The following is a 20,804-nucleotide window of genomic DNA, read 5'->3' as shown; positions in this document are numbered from 1 at the left end:
ATTATATAATGTTCTTTTATAGCTAAAATTTCTATATATATTCCAAAAGGGAGGTTGTTTTTTTTATGATTACACGGCAGACGCGCGTACACGCTGCTAAAAAACAACACCACACTCGCCCCTTCGCGAATGTACGTCCTAACACATGCTTTGAGAGACAAAAACCATTACAACACCACACTCACCCCTTGGCAACGCGTCTCCTAATACATGCTCTGAGAGACAAAAACCGACGTCACATCTATGATCTTACCAAAATCCTGTTGAAAGCACACATACATATGCCTAATATTTATAGGCACCACGATTTGAACTCTGGTGCATGGAGTCATACACCCACGGCGACCCCACCATCACATCATTGGTGCTAGCTTCCCCATATTAGTATATTACAAAGGAAGCAGCTGGTTTCACTTTGTAATTTATCTCTAATATATTCTTTTTTTCTCATAATGTTCTTATATACCCTGGAATACCGGAGAAGGCTGTAAGTTCGAGGGTAAGTGCTACTACGTACTACGAAGTGAAAAAAAAGTACTCCCGTTGATTATAATTATTCGATGGTTTTGATCAAAATTTTGGAACTTTGGTTACAATAACTTCTCAAACGGTTATTTTTAAAGAGACAATGAGTAGATTTGCTTTCAGAGATACTAGCGTCGTAATATCACAAGTCATTACATTTTATAAACTTATTTTATTCTCAAGTTACTGGATAAAATATTAATTTTTTCACCGAACATTAAATATTTATGACTTGAGGAGTTAAAAAAAGGTCAAAATCAAACAGGGTCCAAAATAGGAATAAGTTCATGTGAGGTCCCTTAATTTATTAATAAATCTGATTTTCTTCCTTTAACTGGATAACTAGATACAACATGTCCATCAACTATCAAAATTGGTACGTCCCATGGCGGTTTGGACGATGATTTTAGCTTATCTGGCGCAAACGTGGCTAATTTGACTCGTTCTTCATCTGACGTGGCATTGACATGGCACTTACGCGGCAATTTGATTTGGAAAATAATAAAAATTGTGCCCCCACATGTCAGCTACAAAAAAAATAATTAAAAAATGGTGGGCTCACATGGGCCCCACATGTCATTCTCATTCCCTCGTCTTCATCTCTCTCCAGGCATCGAGCCCATCTCTCTCTCCAGGCCTCTCCTCCTTCCTAATCTCCTCATCTCCTTTGTCGCGTGGATTCTGCTTCCGCCCAAGGAAGGCGTCGTGGCAGCGATCTTGCACACTTAACCCACCTACCTCCCTAACCTCCTCCTCTCACCGTCAGACATGGCATCCCGCGGAGGAGACCGCCGGTGAGCTTGTTGGATTTGCGCCTGAGCCGGAACTACCATCGGCGACGCCCACACCGCCTCATCCACCATCGTTGCCTACTTGAGCTGTCGCTCACGGATCACACGCGTGTATGTGGCGTGGCTGTCGGTGAGGAGGAGGAGGAAGGGGAGGTGGCGGCGGCAAGGCGGGTGTTGGTCTTGGGGACGCGGTTGTGGTGCCAGGAGGTGGAGAGGAGGTTTACTGGCGTGCGGCAGCAGCCGTGGGAGAGGTGGGCGGTGGAGATTGGGCAACCCTAAGGAGAACAGGCGACGTGTGTGGCTCGGTACCTTCGACACCACTGAGGCTGCCGCTGCTGCCTATGACGATGCTTGTGTCCACATCCGCGGTCCCGGTGTCGCCCTCAACCTCCCCTCCTGCCGCTGTGTTGCTCCTGTCCCTCCTCGACCACCTCCGAGGAAGAAGGCGATGTTGTTTCCATTGCCGCTGCCTGCCGCCGAAGAAGAAGCCACTATCACCACCACCGCTGCCGCTGCTGGAGAAGGAGAACACCCCGCCAGAGGCGGAAGGCAACGAGGAGGACACCGCCTCGACGAGGTCGTCGCCCGCCGTTGGTTTGTTTCGCATGCCGCCTGCCTCGCTCACCTGCTCCGCTGTGAGGATGAGGAAGAAAAGTGAGGGGGGAAAGGAAAGAAGGGAGGAGTGAGGATGACATGTGGGGCCCACGTGGGTCCCACTAATTTCAATTATTTTGTGTGTAGCTGGCCTGTGAGCCTGCAGTTTTTATGTTTTTTGGGGATCGAATTGTCACGTAAACGCCACACCAATGCCACATGGGGCGAAGACCTAGTAAAACCAACCGTAGATGCTACTTCAGCTAAAACCGACTTCCAAACCATTGAGGGGTCTCGTTTACACCTGTTTTGACAGTTTAGGGATCCGTTGTATCTGGTAGAAGGACGAAAATCGGGTGTAAAGTTAAGGTATCTGAAATGGACTTATTGCTCCAAATATGGTTTCACCCTTGTAAAGGCCCGCAGCCCACAAACGCGAATATGGTTTCACGGCCCAATAGCCGCTATCCCGAATCTTAAAGCGCTATACCCCCCAACCTCAGGCCTCAGGGCACTCGTCCCCGTCGCCGAGACGCCGACGGCCGCGAGCGCGGGAAAAATCCCAAACCCCACCACCACCAGCGCGCGCGCGCGGGGCGAAATGCCGGCGCCGCCTCCGCCTCCGCCGCCGCCGCGGCGGGACTTCCCGGCGTTCCCGTTCGCGCCGTACCCGATCCAGTCGGAGTTCATGTCCTTCCTCTACGGCGCCCTCTCCTCCGGCCCCGGCGCGCTCGCCCTCCTCGAGAGCCCCACCGGTGAGACCTCACCGCCGCCGCCGCCGCTTCCCCCCTTCCGACGAAACCCTAACATTCGTGCGCTCCCCCGCAGGCACCGGGAAGACCCTCAGCATCATCTGCAGCGCGCTCCAGTGGCTGGTCGACCACCGCGACGCCGCCGCACGGGGCTCGACCACCGCCGCCGCAGCCGGCGGCGGTGGGGAAGGAGACGGCGACGAGCCTGACTGGATGCGGGACTTCACGCCACTGCCGCCGGAGAAGCCGACCGCGAAGAAGGGGAGGCCCCCCGCCGCAGCGGCGCGGAGCAAGGCGCCGAGGAGGGCGGCGGCGGGTTCGGAGAAACCGGAGGGGTCTGAGGAGGCGGAGGACGAGGAGTTCTTGGTTGAGGAGTACGAGAGCGACGGCGAGGTCTGCGTGAGGCGGGAGGCGGGGAAGCGGCCGCATCGCGGTGGTGGTAGCAGTAGCGAGAGCGAGGCGGATGGGGAGGAAGAGGAGGAGGAGGAGGTGACACCCAAGGTGTTCTTCACTAGCCGCACTCACTCACAGCTCTCTCAGTTTGTAGGAGAGCTCAAGAAGACGGAATTCGGATGGCGGCTCAGGACGGTGTGCTTGGGATCCAGGAAGAACTTGTGCATCAACAAGGGTGAGGAAGCATGAGTAATTCTCTTGTCCTGTTTTTTCTCTGGTGGATATACTGGTGTGTTGATTTTTGGTGCATTTGTGTGCAGATGTTCTGAAGCTGGGGAGCGCAAACCGGATCAATGAGAGGTGCCTGGAGCTGCAGAAGAGTAAGAAGAGCAGCAAAACTAAGGTCTGCCAATTTTGTTTTGGAATGTTTGTTCATCAATCTTTGAAGTTGAAGCCTTAGAAATGAATAGTTGTTAACTTTGTTTTGGAATGTTTTGGAATAGTTTTTAACTTTGTAGCTGAATTTGTTGCTTGGCAATTGGCATACTGAATTTATTGCTCGGCAATTGGCACACTGACGGTAGCGTTCTTTTGTGCTAAATGGCTGAATAGAGGAATGATTTATGATAAATATTTGAGGGTGCAAACGAATGAATTAACTATTATAAAGTTGAAAAAGGATTTGAAACAGTATTATAAAAAATCCATATATAGAAAGTTTTTGCAAAATTCACAGTTTAGGAGATCGGGAAACATGACCGGTAATCCATTCATCCATTCCATTAAGCATTACGCTTGACCTTGCTTTCTTTGATGACCCCCTATTTAACTTAACTTTGTTTCTTGGTTCCCTAAAAGAAAAAACAAAACTTTGTTTCTTGGTGCTTCCATAGTAACGTGAGCTATAAATTCACAAAGTATATTCCATAGGACATCACACCTGGTGTGCTTGTAGTTATTTTTATACTGCACAATATGCTGATTTTTCAATATTGAAGCAGTGGGTTATCATACTTACATTTGCAGAAGAGTAATTGGTTAAAATACCAACAGTGTGCTACAAGTACCAGTTAATCAATAAATACTATCTATTCAAGTGGCTTTGAATATGCAGGTAGAGGGTGACAACAGAAAGGTGTGCCAATCAAAGACCTCTTGTGGGTGCCCAATGATAAGAAAGAGGGGTCTTCAGAAAGAATTCAAAAGTGAAGTGTCAGAGCAAGGTGCATTGGACATTGAGGATCTAGCGCAATTAGGAAAGAAGATTGGAACATGTCCCTACTACGGTGCACGTGATATGGTCCGCACAGCTGACCTAGTTGTCCTTCCTTACCAGTCTTTATTGCTGAAGTCTGCTAGAGAATCGCTTGGCCTTAATCTGAAGAACAGCGTTGTCATAATAGATGAGGCTCACAATTTAGCAGATTCCCTCACTAGCATGTACAACTCAAAGATCACATCTTCTCAGGTATACGTCTCCGTCTCAATATGCCTCAGATATATTGTCCTGGATATCTAGATTGGTTAGCAATTGCATTGTGTTGCATCTTTTTTGCTACTATTATACCTGTTTGTTCTATCCCAACCTTTTTGTTTAATTATCCCTACTACATATCTTCATAATTTTGTGTCCTTAATGCACATCTGATAATGTTGTCCTAACTCTAAAACAGAGATATTGGAATGTTCAGCATATACAGAGGTTTAACTGTACTTAGACTTCCTCTTTGATTTCACTGTTGTGTCATGGCACACAATAAGATCATGAAAAAGATATTCTCCTGATTCATGTTTCACTAAGAATTTTTTTTCTTAAAATAAATTAATTATTATGTCAACGAAAATTGCTCCTTCTCAAATGAGCTTCGGTGGTGGCTTCCTTTCGATCTTTAATTGGGTTGTAGGATTCTACCATGATGTTCTGTTAAGAAAGTTTCAATTGTCGTGACCTTCAACTTTATAACTAACTTTGTTTCACATTCTTATTTTCTTGTTGAATTAAGCTGAATGCAATTCTTTCCCACCTGGAGGCATATCTCAATAGATTTCAGAGTGTTCTGGGAGCTGGAAATCGACGGTACATCCAAACATTGACTGTTTTAACACGGTCATTTCTACGAGTTCTGACAAGCAACCAAGATGATGCCTGCACTATGACTTCTATGACTATAAACCAGTTCTTGTTCTCCCTTGATATCGACAACATAAATATAGTAAAGCTTTGCCAGTATGTGAAGGAAAGCAATATAATTCACAAGGTGAAATATTTCTTGCACCACATGTCCATTCCACCATGCAGTGTCTAGATCAGTTGACTGTTGATTTGCAGGTAAGTGGATATGCGAACAAATTGAACATCAATCAAGATGGTGTGAATCATTTAAGTCACCAGCAGCAATATGATGAAGGAAGCAGTATAGCAAGCTTTCAGACATTGGCTGATTTTTTGCGCTCCCTATTAAACTGCAATGATAATGGAAGAATCATAGTTGCAAGGAAAAAGTTCAGTGGACAACCTGAAGATGCTTATCTTAAATTTGTGATGCTTTGCGCAGAGAAAATCTTTTTGGAGGTGCTGTAACCTTGCTTTGCATGTGACATGGGGATAATGCCTTATTCTACATAGCATGTATAGATTTATCAATTTTTCTTTCCTTCTGCAGATTACATGTGATGCATATGCTGTTATTCTGGCTGGTGGTACCCTCCAGCCTATAGAAGAAACAAGGCTACGCTTGTTTCCAAACTTACCTCCTTCTGATATAAAATTCTTCACATGCAACCATATCGTTCCTCCAGAGAGTATTCTTCCTATAGCTGTTACACGTGGGCCATCAGGCAAGGCATTTGATTTCAGCTACAGTTCAAGGAGTTCTCACACCATGGTTTGTACCATGTGCCTCAAATAATTTCCCTTTACCTTCAATACTCTAGCATATATGTGAAATTGCAATTGCAAGCTATGAGTTTATATTGCATCTAGCTACTCCTTTCCAATATATGTATTTTGAAACACCAATGCACATATATATTAATGCCTGTAGTATAACTGTAGCACTCGTTGTATGATTTATCATTTGTCTACTGAAAATATAAATTAGTCAAATGCATTTGCAACTTCATGCCCATGTATTCCTCATTGCTATAAGAATAAGGCATGATCTGAAACAAATGTACTGGAGGCTGTAAACATAAAGAAATCTAAAAATAAATTATCTACAAGTCTAAAAAATGGCATGCTGTATCATCTTAACTGAATTTGTATGTGCTACCTCATTGATTTATCTACAAGTCTAAAATTAAATGCATTGATTTTTTTTTCATATTGCTCTATTCAAGAGCATGTATCTTGGTAGTTCTATTCTTATTTTCCCATCTGTACAGATTGAAGAGCTTGGTCGCTTTCTTTGCAATGTAGTGACGACAGTGCCTGAAGGAGTGGTCATGTTTTTTGCTTCCTATGAATATGAAAGATTTGTTTATGATGCATGGGCAGCTTCAGGCATGATTTCCAAGATTTCTAAGAAGAAACATGTCTTCAGAGAGCCTAAAAACAGTGTTGATGTCGAAATGACGCTCAACAAATACAAGGAGGCAATTCAATCCTGTAGCAAGAGTTCGCAAGATACAGGAGTCACTGGGGCACTTCTATTGGCTGTTGTTGGTGGGAAAATTTCTGAAGGCATAAACTTCAGTGATGGGATGGGCCGTTGTGTTGTAATGGTTGGATTGCCTTATCCAAGTCCATCTGATGTGGAGCTGACCGAGACCATAAAGTATATAGAAAATATTTCTAAACCAGTTTTGGTTGGGGGTGATAATTCCTCAAGCAGCAAATATGATGATGAATGCAAACTTCAGCCTGGCTTTGATATATTAAGAAAGTGCAACAAAGGTGGACGAGAGTACTATGAGAACTTATGCATGAAAGCTGTGAATCAATCTATTGGTAAATTACTGTCATTTGAACATTTAGGAATTGGGATGCTAACACTTAACACGTACTACTTAAGTAAAGTTCTTATACGATGAAATGATTTCATTGCAGGAAGAGCAATCAGACATGCAAATGATTATGCTGCAATGCTATTGGTTGACTCACGTTATGCCCATACTTCATCAAACAGGAGTTCCTCTTCCCCTACTGACAAACTACCCCAATGGATAAAAACACGACTTGCTTGTGCTCAAAATTATGGAGAGGTTCATAGATTGTTGCACCAGTTCTTCAAACTCAACAGGCAAACGCATTGAATAATTACAGATCACACGGTTTCAGAACAGTTCATAAAAGCAAACACATACAGGTATGCTAGTGTGAGCTGCTTACTGATGATTGAGGTACTAGGTTTACCAGGTTCAGTTAGCACTAGGAATCCCATGCTATTCATAATTGTGCTTCAATGTTATTTTAATAAAACTATTATGTTTAAGAAATTTAGATGATTATCCTTCCATTAATTTCAAATTTTAGCACTATAACTTAGTAGATATATTTGAATTTGGATAATTTTTCTCTCCTCTACCTGATTTTCCGCCATTCTTTTTGTGTTAATAGTTTGATCTGCCTAGTGAAGTACTATGAAAGCATGAATGAACCCAAAATTTCAAAATGGTTTGACTCCCAGGTAGGGGTAAAAACGGTACGGAAACTTTCCGGATTCCGGACCTATTTTCGGAAACGGAATCTGTCGGTCGGAATTTTTTCGGAATTTTTCGGAAACGGAAACGGATTCGGAAATATTTCCTCGGAAACGGAATCGAAAATGATATGGGCGGTTTCTGTCGGAACTCGGAATCGGTCGGAAACTTTCCGGAAATTTTCTCGGAATTTCCAGAATTTTTCTCGGAATTTCCAGAAATCACAAAATACCCTGGATTCTTCTTTTTAAGCACTGAATAGTTAATACCGTGGTGTTTGGCTGTTATTTTTTAAAAAATATTTGTTATACAAATCTAAAATTATATAAGGATATTTTTTTCCTGCATTGGGATTTATCAACAACATTACTAATTTATTCCATAGATTATGTTTTGTGATGTACTGTTGATACTTAACAATTGGATTTATATGATTATGTTTTATGATGAATTGTTGACCGTTGAGACTTGAGAATTGGGTTTATCAGTTTGAGGCGGTTTTTTATTCCGATAAATTTTTGTTACCGTATTTGCGCCGGTTCGTTTTCACTCCGTTTTTGGTTTTGATAATATTCGATTCCATTTTCGTATTCGGGGTTTCCGATTCCAAGAAAAATATGAAAACGAAAACGATAAAGATGATTTCCATCCGTTTCTGTACCGTTTTCGCCCCTACTCCCAGGCCTTCTACTATCATAATGTGTCAAAAATCATTTGTATCTTGTGTAGAAGTGCACACAACTACATTTTTAATATTTGATGTAATCTATGTGCCCACCTGTAGCTTTTCTTTGCCCTGCCTGGCTGATGGTAGAGTTTGCCCAACTTCAGCATCCTAGTTATGATAGTAGTTTTACATGTATGTTTTCTTCTGATTTTTTCCCCTAATATTGTGAAAAATAAAAAATGTGGTGAAAGCTGGAATAATTAAAATATTAAATAGGTTAACTAATGTCTAAATTTAATGATTCCATTATTTGGTTTAGACCATTGTATTTCTACAGAGTAGAAAATCTGTCTGAACTTTGAAGTGATGCATTATGACCATATGATACTTTTTTTGTGCCACAAGATGCTTTGCAGCCAGCCAGTAAATGCTCTTTATATTGATCACATTTTTTTTTTGAAACTGTAGAGCTAAAGCACAGTTAACTCATTTGATTTAGTCTGCTGATTTTCCAAATATCGAGAATAAGCTTCAATGCTTTTCCTAACGCATCGCAACAGGTATTCATGTCTTATGCTATTCGTATAGTCGCATTCTATATTTCTGAAGTGAGAGCATTATACATTTCCATTCTCCCAATTTGCATTTTCAAGGAAGGCCAATTGCATTCTTAAAATATTACTAAGTACAGAATAGTATTTTACTTCAGCTTTGTAATTTAGTACTTGTTGTTTTACACTTGTATAATAATGCGTTAAACCAAAGGAAGCTATAATAACGGCAGAACATCGTTATTTTCATCCAACTAGGTTCGGTTAGCTTTATATTACTAGGGTTTTTTCACTGTAAATATTACTAGGTTTGTTTTCACTGTAATGATTATTTATGTAATTCTTTGTCAGGATTCAGGACGATCAAGCTTCACTTATTGAATATGCTGAGCTTCACTGTGCAGAACATGTTTGGGGTTGAGCTGTAAAAGTGACCTGAATGCAGTTGCTAACTGATTCGATAAGATGGAGCTTCATGTAGATATATTTTGTGGACACGGTTTGTTCGTAAGTAATGAACTTATATTCCTGGTGTTCTCCATTTAATTAAGTACTGCTGCTGACTTAGGAACTGCCAAGCTTAGCCACATGGGGTGTTTTACGGTACCCTAAATGATTGAGCCGTTTGTTGATTTAGATCTAATGGATTTGGTTCACTTATACTACAAACCCAATAGTATGTGCAGTAGAAATTTTAGAGGGGTGGAATTGGAATTGAAATATATAACATTATGATAAATTCGTATGCCACATGTAAGTGATATATTCAACGTTTTCGCCGATCTTTCTAGTTTACATAAACATTTGGAGCTAGAGCATACCAATGGTTTCCACGAGTCTGGAATTTATCTCCCACTGGATCTCTCGTAATTGGATCATAAAATCTGAGAAAAATGCATCCCAATAATTTGGGGGAAGAACATTCAAAGCTCACAAAAGTCTGGCTGCACGACCCATGCACAATGATTTTGGGAGAGAACATACAAAGCTTGTAAAAAGGTTGACTGCCAGAGCTCTCAAAAAGTCATATGTTACCATGTGCAATCGATCGTTTGCTCATGAATGGCCATTCTGCTTTATATATCTCGCCTTGCCTGGGGCATTTCTAGTAAGCCATTGACTGGATTTTTTGTAAGAAATGTTTGGAAGCGTCGCAAAGAATTAACATGCCCACATTTGCTGCAACGAGAAGCAAAAGTCCATGTTTGAATCATCCAACATTTCCAATTTCCAAACACACTTTATCTTTATGAATCCAAAATATTCTTCAAATTCTTACAGTTTTAAGGATTACCCAATACAATCATTCTCCCGTTTAATCATCATGATCTCATCAGTCCCAAACAGAAGCCATCCCCATTTTTCCAATTACAACGGCAGGTCACATGCACATATCCGTGAATATACCACCTAACACGCTCAAAGAAATGAAAATAAGAGATAAACCCTTGATTTCACTAAATTTGTATTGAAAGCTCACGTACTAGTATTTTTGGTCGACACGACACTACCCCGTGCCATCCATGGTTTTGATAGTCTGTTGCTCCTCTGCTTCCTCCAGCCAAGGCCCTGTTTAGTTCAAAACAAAAATTTTCACGCTGTCACGTCGAATATTTGGACACATGCATGGAATATTAAATGTAGAAAAAAACCAATTACACAGATTGCTTGTAAATTGCGAGACGTAATTATGTCATGATTTGACAATGTGCTGCTACAGTAAATATTTACTAATGACGGATTAATTAGGCTCAATAAATCCGTCCCGCAGTTTCCTGGCGGAATATGTAACTTCTTTAGTTATTGGACTATGTTTAATACTTCAAATATGTATTCATATATTCGATGTGACAACTAAATTCAAAAATTTTCCTCAACTAAACAAGTCCTAAGTTGTTCTGAAATTTCCAGTCCTCCATTCAATATGCTAATGCTACAGTATAGTCACTGTCAACTTACCTTTCAGAATTATATCTTAACTGTCATCTAGACATTCTCATAACAAAATTCCAAGAAAATGATGAAGTGCTCCAAACCTCCAGACAGCACCTGATCATGATATTATGCTCTGCACCAAAGTCTGTCAATATTAAAACCGATGATATACCAATATGCGTTGCACAGCAACATGGTAGCCCTGTTTATAGATATCACCCTAAAATTTTTCACCCTATCACATCATACATTTAAATACCTGCATGAAGTATTGAATATAGGCAAAAAAAAAAACTAATTACACAGATTGCGACTAATTTACGTGACGAATCTTTTGAGCCTAATTGCTCTATGATTTGACAATGTGGTGCTACAGTAAACATTTACAAATGACGGATTAATTAGGCTTAATAAATTCGTCTCGCGGTTTACTGACGGATTCTGTAATTAGTTTTTTATTAGTGCCCGAACACCCCATGCGATACCATATATAATACCCGATGTGACACGCCAACACTTTACACCCCTCATCTAAACACCCCCTAAAGAAGGTATAGTGAAAAGGCAAATCAAGGAGACATGAATAGAGATAGCCCACCAGCCAAATTTAAGTCAAAGAGTGGAGGGCACTTGCATTGCATTACCGACACAGCCGACCGACATCTAAAAGCTAGGTACCATGCAATATAACGCAATGCAAGTGTGTAGTCCCTCCGTCCTTAAAAAAAAATCCATTTCTAACATCCCAAGGTGAAATTAGTGAAGATGAAGAATGACTAAAATATCCTTAATTATTGAATAAAATAATAAGAGTGATAGGTAGGTACAGGGTATTGAAGGAATAAAACTTCTCGTTTTATGTGTTGAGGGTAGGTAGGATGGTAGAAGTTGATTTTTTGTTAGACAAAATTCAAGCTATAGAAGCTGATTTTTGTTTTGACACAGGGATTAGGTAATTGTCATGTCTCATGTCAGGTATTCCTTTCAATACAAGTCGTTTTAACCCTCCTAACTCTTTTCTAAATTTAAATCGTTTGACTTGCTTTTTCATCTTTTCTTGATTGTTTAAATATAAGGTGTATTTTATTGTGGATAAGGTTTTGATTAGCAATTGATTAACTAATGTACTCCATCTGTCTAGTATAATATAAGGGGTTCTGGCCTTCTAATTTGTGGAATTTTGTGTTCCGGACTTTACATTAATCCACACTACCAAATTTTAAACTTGTTTATTTCTTATCTATCAACTTTTTACTCTCATATGCCAACTTTTTACTAGTTTGTTCCCCCAACTACAACATTTTATACCATGTATATTTTCCCTACTTCCTTAATGTCTTTGTATAAGATGACATAATATAATCCTTATATTATGAGTCGATAGAGTATCATTTATGTAATACAAAAGCATAATTATAAATACTAAGTACACCGTTGAGTTCTAATCTAACCAAGTCTTGTGTCATAAAGATTATATTCTAATATAATACAGCAATTGATGTATGGTTGTTTGGTTTGGCCAACAATCTACAATTGAATATATTTTTGCAGCATATTTGTTTTGAGTTGAAAATGATACTGCATTTTTCTATAAATTTGGAAAATTTTGATTTAAGAGCAAATCAAAACATCCTATGATGTAGAATGGAGGGAGTAAATGAAAGGAAAAAAACATTTCAATTATTCTCTTAGTTCTCATATAAAAAACCAAACAATTAGAATCGAAGCAGGAGCGGATCTAGGAAAAAAAAATTGAGAGGACTCAATTACACAGTTTCTTCAGTCTCTAGCTATCTAAGGATATTTAGTTTATCATTCATGGTGAAAAAATCCAAGAGGATGCTTCGGAGGTATCATGGGTTTTTTGGGTGTAGGAGGACTTAGATCCGCCCCCTGAATCGAAGGCAATTAATGCTATAAAGCACACTGCCCATGGGCTCTAATAAAAACTTTCTGCATGGACGCAGCACTTGTACAGTGCGTGGCAATGTGGCATCACACTTTCTAGTGTCAAACTGTCAAATCGGCTTTAAAATCAGCTGCTGTTATTTAGGAGTAATAGATAGTGGTTTAGTATTAATTTGCTCCTGTTAGATGGAAAAGCAGCAAATGCACGGTACGTCCCACTTCTACTTCATCTGTTTCACAATGTAAGTCTTTCTAATATTTCTCACATTTATATTAATGTTAACGAATCTAGACATATATATCTATTTAGATTCATTACCACCAATATAAATGTGCAAAATGCTAGAATGACTTGCATTGTGAAACGGAGGAAGTATATAATATTTAATTTTTTTTCTAGACAAATTTTGTTAGATTTGATTAAATTTATACAAAACTTTAACAACATCTAAAATATGAAATTAGTATCATTAAATCTAACATTAAATATAATTTTATAATATATTTGTTTTTAAAAAAATACTACTATATTTTTCTATAAATTTAGTTTAAAGAAGTTCAAGTAGGAAAAACGTCAAACAACTAATGATATGAAACGAAGGAAGTACCAAATACTGGTTTCAACGTCAGAGCTTGCATGTATGATTACAACAGTCCAAGTAGGAAAGAGGTGAAAGAAAAAGAAAAAGTAGGACACGACACGATCAGCCTCAGCCTCGTCCGACAGTCAAGATAAAAATTGGCCCGTCGGGGACTACCACACGTCCTCGTCCGTACGGAGGAGAAATTTCCCCATCCTCACCCTCGACAATCAATTACAATGATAATTTTGTTTCTATCCCCGGCTCCAGCTCCACGGAATTAATCCTCCCAGGTCTTGTTGGAATACGCATAGACTACGATAGTATAAATTAAAATTATCTATCGCGTAAATCATGCAAGTATTAGATCATAAATCGTTACCACTCGACGCGCTGCGTAGCGGAAGAAGATGCTGAGAAGTCGAAGGAACTCTCGCAAAGTAGCGCGCGTCGATGTAGAGAATGTAGTCAATCGCACCGGCTCGACCTTCTCCTCCTCGTGCATTCTCCTCGCCGTACTCCCACGCCGATCAGCACCGCAAACCAGCGGCGCCTCTACTGGTATCCACACGTATAGGGACGGAACGCCACGCGCAGATGTGCTAGCACCCACGCGCGGCAAGGGTTTTGCTCGGGGAGGGAAGTGACAGCTAGGGTTTCCCACGTGATGCAATGCCTCCGCCGGTCACACCCCTCACGAATATATAGGATCCATCACTCAGGCCTCCAAGGCCCGTAGGATTCCTATTCGGATCCCTATCCGAATTAAGCTCATATTGGATCTCCATCCAATCCCCTTATTCCGGCCCATTAAACATGCGACCTGTAGGTTCATATATAATCGGCTGTAACCCGAAAACTCCTTTTCGGTCCATGCGTCAACAGCGGCCCCTAGCAGAACGTATTGACCCACCGGGCATACATAAAGATCATATCGGCTGAACCTCTAGTGTATACTTGTATGAACCCCTTTGCCTCACGATATCGATTAAGCTCAAGGCTAGATATGTGCCATCCTCTAATAGCTCAATCATTCACTCGAACCTGTTGATAGATTATATAACTTGTGATTGACTCCTCAATCACCTTTGGCATGGCCATGCACTTCCATAATCTACAACATCGAGGGGCCCAGAAATATCTCTCCATAGGAGGGGCAAATCCCATCTTGATTATTCATATCCCACTACATGTTTCATAGCATACCTGAAAACTATTTTTATAACTACCCAATTACGGAGTAGCGTTTAGCAGTCCCTAAGTAAGCTACTACACATGTTGGGAACCATGATAATCTCAGGTCTCAGGATTCAACACCAACACTAAATGAGATCACTGATGACACAACACATATGGCTCTTGCAGTGTCTCATGTTGGGTCTATCCAACAACATGTTCACTAACATGTGTCCACATTATTAATTTGATATCTCTATACCATGATCCATGAGATATGATCATCAATTAATACATGTGCTGATCATCTAATCATATTTGTTCCACATATGATATTTGATCAGGGATCCTTTAGAAATAGTAACAAACAACATAAAGAGTCTCATGAAAGATATTCATCAACCAATAATGAGTTATCTATTTCAAGAAACAATGTTGGATAAATTTGTAAACATAGTATGTGATACAATCATATTTATGATTGCCTCTAGGGCATATCACTAATAGGTCTATCGTCCTTATTTAAAAAATTATGAACACCTCTAATTATAATGTAATAAATAAATAACACACATTTTATATCAATATATTGGTATATATCGACTAATCCACACGATAAAGACATAATATTATCATTCATCCTCTAAACATAGCATGATTGGATTTTTAATTTAGGCATGCATAATTTGCATTGGATTTGGCCTTATACCCATTAATCGACTCTACGCGGAAAACGGGGACAGAGGATGGAGGATCATCCCCACCTCGCTACACCCGATGGGTACTTGTTTGATTTCCCGCGAAGAATCAATTACAATCATTCTTATCCTCATAGAAAAAATTCCCTGTTAGAAAACGAGAAATGGGGTCCAGTGTTTCCCGCGAAGAATCAATTACAATCATTCTTATCCTCATAGAAAAAATTCCCTGTCGGAAAACGAGAAATGAGGTCCAGTGCCATTTCTGTGTCAGCCGCACCGAAAGTTAGCTAGGATGAGAAATCTATGTAAGGGGTGCCAATTAGCTAAGCAAAAGAGTGATATGTAGAAGGGAACATTGTAAAGACAAGAAAGAGAGAAAGAGTAACAAATACATACTTAGATCTCAATGGAAATAATATCGATATATTAGAGAATTTAAGAAGAAACAACAATATTACACACAGTTATTGATGCATTTCAAAGAAAGCCTTAATTCTTATGTGAAAATTATAACTATGTGATAACATGCTATATGTACCAACCCCACCTTCCCAACCCAACCTCTCCCCTACAAATCTCATATAGAAATGTTGTTTTAGAGAGCATGCAGAAGGGTTGGCAATTTGCTCGTCAGGGTCCTACGGGGCTAGGGGCGAGGCATGATTTTCCCCCATGGGTTGTATAGAGCAGGGCCTCGAAGTTGTGCAGTGATAGTGGAAGGAATCCATTCCCACCCGATGAGGACCTACGGGCCCCTAAAATTATAAAAGCTCAGCTGCAATGTATAGGGAATGCAAATGGGTCACCCGTGAACCCACTTATAGACTAAATAAGTGGAGACCCATTATATATAACAAAGATTACTAACCCTAACTCCTAATCCCCACCTACCTATTATCTCCCCCGCACCTCCAATGCTGCAAGCACCTATCCCACCTAGATGCTGCAAGCACATGGCCACGTACAGCAAACACCCGTCGTTCTCCTCTTTGACGATGTCGCACATGACACCTTCCTCCTCCATTGGCCCCACCCCCTCGACTTATAGTACACTACCGATGGTCCCCTCTGACGAGGTTTCGACTGTGGCCCCCTCCTATACATGCTCTTCACCAGTTCATCTCCATTCCCCACCCTCCAATGACCGCACAGGTTCCCACTCTATTCTTCTCGTTCTCTTGTCCAAGCATTGCTCACTCTCATCGTCCTCCTTTGCATTCCACTCTTCGCCTCTTCCTCTACAACTCACGGAGCACCAATCGAGGTTCAGGGACCTGCTGGGGCGGGTCATGTTTTCATCCTCGAAGTGCATTTTGGGTCGGGGCAGGGCCGTTCTAGCATGCAATTAATTAAACTCCATAATCTTAAATATTACTAATGAGGTATTTCTCCCACCCTAAGAGAGAGGTATATACCTCCCTCATATTAAATATGAGATCTCTCCGTAAAGAGATATGCCAAAACTAATCTTAAACACACACATGTGTGTGTGTTCTTAATTTTTTCTTATGTTTTTAGAGGTATAAGTACATTCTATTCAGGTGGAGATATATACCTCTCGACTAACAGTCTAACACTATAAGGAATATATGCCTCTCTACCTGAGTAGAAGACAAGTTTAATCAATGAACTAATTAGAAGACAAGTTTACGGTTGACAATGACGAGACTTTTGTGAATCAGAGAGGTTGGCATGGTGAGCCATGTTTGATAAATAATACTTCCTCCATTTCACAATGTAAGACTTTCTAGCATTACTCATTTTCTTATAGATATTAATAAATCTAGGCATATATATGTGTATAGATTCATTAACTTCTAAATGAATATGAGCAATGCTAGAAAGTCTTGCACTCTGAAACAGAGGGAGTACTATACAATAAATTACATAAAGCCACACTTATTATATATGCATATGTCAGCACATATCACTGAACTTTAACTTTAGTCATGAATATATGGCTATATATCTGATCTCCAGCGACAAACCTTTGAAAAAGCCACAAGTCTGTTACTACCTTTAATTTTACAAGTCAGATCCACAAGTATGCTTGAGATGAGCCATGCAGATGCGACCACATATATGAACTGTGAAGCTAGTATGTACGGCTACAAGGTAACACAGTACGTACAACGACAAATCAGAAGTGTATACCTGAATAATGGTAGTGGGGGAGGGGGGCTAGCCTTGTCCAAAGTACTCCTCCCAGAGGTAATAATGCATAACCTCTCTTATTTGTCAATTTAAAAAGTTTATTTCTTAAAAGTAATTGATAATAATATAATTAGTGTAGAGTAGTAGTGTTAGAGATGGGCCATATATATGCCGGGCAGTGCAGGGCTGTATGATTATCTCATATTAATGCAAAATAATTTGGAACCATTTAGATACACAGCTATGCAGTGCAAGTTGGTCAGTGGTTATATGGCTTGGCGGTGAGTTATCCACCTTGTCCTGGAGTTTAAACTCAAAATTTGACACTGGTGTCTATACAATTTATAAATATGTACACTATGACAGAACGATCACAATGTATCCTATCAGCTGCACATAGAAAAAACCGCTATTGATGGCCCCATGTTAGTGTCGCTTCGGGGAACCAATAAGTTCTCTTCCTCTTCCTTTTGTTGTCGCTTTCTTCATCGCTCCCTCCACTTAGGCAAGTGGCGGGTCTCTCCCATTGTCTCCTCCTCTCCCTAGAACGGAGGATCCCTCTCCCTCTCCTTGGATCCAGCCGCCATGAGATTGAAGTTTTGTTTGGGATAGCTTAAGATTATGAGAAGTAGATGGTTGGTAGTCAGCTTACCTGAGAAATTTGCCGGGATCCAAACTTTTAGCTTCTAGTTCATTTTATAGATTTTGTAGCTATATGTTCGAATCTGGGTAAAAAAATCTAGACTATTTATGGGAGTTGGAGATTCGAGGAGAATCTACCAGTGCTAGAAGTTCCACCGTACCAAACGGGACCTAATTGTGACCCGACCTCAAGAGGCCCGCTCGACGGTGGCGGGTGCCAGTTACTGTTGATCCACGTGGGTGCTAGCTCCCACAAATCCACGTGGGCAGGCAGACTTCTCCACCACAAAGAGCGGAGGCTGCTGCGTTGCTCTCTCCCTGGTGCAGATCTGGCCCTTGCGTAGCCTTCATCATGCCGCGAGGATAAGGGATGGATAGGAAGATGGCACAACAGTGTTGAGGCGCCGTGGATATAGCTTGGCCTGTCATGCAGCGTGGCCACGCTGCCAATGCCACCATCACCTGTTCTCGCTCGCAATGGAGGAGGCGGTGTTTCACCAGATCCGGTGTCATGGCAAACATTGGTCACCGTATTACTGATAGGTAGGCAGCGGTGAACTGTTGTTTAAAGCCTTGTCCTAGCGTAACAAAATACATCTTCTAAGAAAAAAAATAAAGGGAGTGATCCTATATATTCTTTTCACAGAAATTAATAATTAATCTTTCTTGATATATCATTCCTTATGTCCCTATTCGATCCACATTATATGATGTTTTATGTTTGTCCTAAGTAAAGTTCTAAGTTTGATAAAATTTATAGAAAAATATAGTAACATCTACAACACTTAGTTTGATTAAATTCACTATTGAATCTATTTTTATAGGATATTTGTTTTGAGTTAAAAATACTCCTAAAATATTCTATAAATTATAAAACAAATGAAATGAAAAAATAATATTGTTTTCTTAGCTAGTTCTCATATAAAAATCCAAACAATTAGAATAGGAGATAATTAATGCTATAAAGCACACTGCCCATGGGGTCTAAAAACTTTCAGCCTGTACAGTGCGTGGCAATGTGGTATCACACTTTTCCAGTGTCAAACTGACAACTCGATCGGCTTTAAAATTAAATCAGCTAGCTGCTGCTATTTATTGTTAATTAGTTAGTGGTCTATTGATCTGTTCCTGATCGATGGAAAAGCAGCAAATGCCCAGTGGCCACACTTTCAACCTGATTAGCTAGTAAATACCCATTTCAACGTCAGAGCTAGCTTGTGTGAGATCACAACAGTCGAAGCAGGAAATTAAAGAGGTGAAAGAAAAAGTAGGACACACTATCTATCAGCCTCATCCGACAGTCCAGATGAGAATTGGCAGGACGCCGTCAGCCAGTAACGAATATATACATACTAGATACCGGTTGGAAAATACTCATTTCATCCTAAACTAAGTGCAAAAGTGTAGGCTGTACTTATTTTAGAACAGGTAGTAGAAATTTTACAGAAATCCAGTACAGACTACAATACAGCTAGCATAATTCTTGACGTACCTCAAATAAGGCCTTAATTCTTACGTGAAAATAACACTAAGCACCCCTACCCACCCACCCACATTTTAAAAAGCGTAAAGCAAAGCGTGGTTTTAAACTCCGAATGCTGAAATACTAATATTTGATACGTGGTCACCGATGTAAAAACCCTATCCGTAATGGATGAAAATCCGACATGGATGAGTTGTTTAACACCTATCACCGATGTGCGCATGATGGGGGCAAAAAGAAAAGAGAAAATCCCCTGTGTACCCTTGAAAGTTCACCTAATCCCTTCTGTACCCCTGAATTTTGCTCAATCCCTTACATACCCCTGAATTTTAGTTTGGATCCCTTCCATGCGCTTTCCGCTAGTTGACCGTTAGTTGACCGTTCAATTTTTATGAAAAAGTCTATTTTGCCCTTTGGTATAAAGAAGCATATAAATTAATAGAGTATATTGTTGGAGCATAGAAATTTGTTATATGAGACTATTATATTTATGAGATAGTTATGCACCATATTATTTGCGATAAATATACTTTTAGATATGACATAAAAAAATTAATACTTATTTATTAGTTATTAAAAGATTTTTTTAGCATATGTGTTCTGAAGTAATAAACAAATCTGTTGTATTACTATGAAAACACATATGCTACATAAAAGAACTTTTAATAACTAGTAAATAAGTATCAACTTTTTATATCATATGTAAAAGTAAATTTGTCACAAATAATATGGTGCATCACATACTCATAAATATAATAGTCTCATCCAATAAATTTTTACATTCCAACAATATACTTCATTAATTTATTATGTTTCTTCATAGCAAAAGGCAAAATGGACTTTTTCAAAAGAATTTAACGGTCAACTAACGGTCAACTAGCGGAAAGGGCATAGAAGGGATCCAAACTAAAATTCAAGGGTATGTAAGGGATTGAGCAAAATTCAGGGGTATAGAAGGGATTAGGTGAACTTTCATGAGTACATAGGGGATTTTCTCAAAAGAAAATCAATTAATATGTTAACACCTGTCACCGATGTGTATTAAATGTGAAAAAAAAACATAGAAGTTAATCCTTAGTCATCAATGTTGCATCTAACACAATCACAAAAACTCCAAATTGAATGAATTTAATCTTTCGGATCTCATTACAATATAACAAAATCTCTGCAAAAAGAAACATCTTCCTCAGGTGATTCACCTTAATCACAAAAATAACCATCAAATCATCTTCAATCATCTTCCTCTTTTCCCGTTAATCTCCTCAATTTACATAAAGAAAGGCAATGCAGATCCAAAAATGTAGGTAGTA

General features: G+C 39.9%; 1 protein-coding gene across 3 annotated transcripts; it reads left to right on the top strand.

Moving 5' to 3' along the window:
• The first annotated feature begins 2,418 nt into the window (after positions 1-2,418).
• LOC9272109 (uncharacterized) lies at positions 2,419-9,732 on the top strand. Of its 3 annotated transcripts, XM_026025327.2 has the most exons (11): positions 2,419-2,665; positions 2,739-3,290; positions 3,376-3,458; positions 4,170-4,523; positions 5,059-5,313; positions 5,385-5,627; positions 5,719-5,940; positions 6,440-7,004; positions 7,104-7,362; positions 8,832-8,923; positions 9,266-9,732. In XM_026025327.2, exons 1-9 carry the CDS (start codon positions 2,512-2,514, stop codon positions 7,307-7,309), a joined length of 2,634 nt encoding a protein of 877 aa, XP_025881112.1. In that variant the 5' UTR covers positions 2,419-2,511; the 3' UTR covers positions 7,310-7,362; positions 8,832-8,923; positions 9,266-9,732. The 3 variants fall into 3 exon arrangements, with proteins under 3 accessions (XP_025881112.1, XP_015638353.2, XP_015638355.2); XM_015782867.3 differs by lacking the exon at positions 8,832-8,923; XM_015782869.3 differs by lacking the exons at positions 7,104-7,362; positions 8,832-8,923; positions 9,266-9,732 and having other exon boundaries at positions 6,474-6,619.
• Positions 9,733-20,804: the final 11,072 nt, after the last annotated feature.

Source organism: Oryza sativa, chromosome 5 (genome assembly GCF_034140825.1).
Source record: "Oryza sativa Japonica Group chromosome 5, ASM3414082v1".
NCBI lineage: Eukaryota > Viridiplantae > Streptophyta > Magnoliopsida > Poales > Poaceae > Oryza > Oryza sativa.
This window is presented reverse-complemented; position numbering and strand designations above follow the sequence as displayed.

Bases quoted from the DNA above. Each gene is read 5' to 3' on its own strand.
- LOC9272109 (XM_015782867.3), top strand. From the start codon at position 2,512: ATGCCGGCGCCGCCTCCGCCTCCGCCGCCGCCGCGGCGGGACTTCCCG. The intron at 3,291-3,375 runs GTGAGGAAGCAT...ATTTGTGTGCAG, and splicing joins GAACTTGTGCATCAACAAGG to ATGTTCTGAAGCTGGGGAGC. The intron at 3,459-4,169 runs GTCTGCCAATTT...TTGAATATGCAG, and splicing joins AGAAGAGCAGCAAAACTAAG to GTAGAGGGTGACAACAGAAA.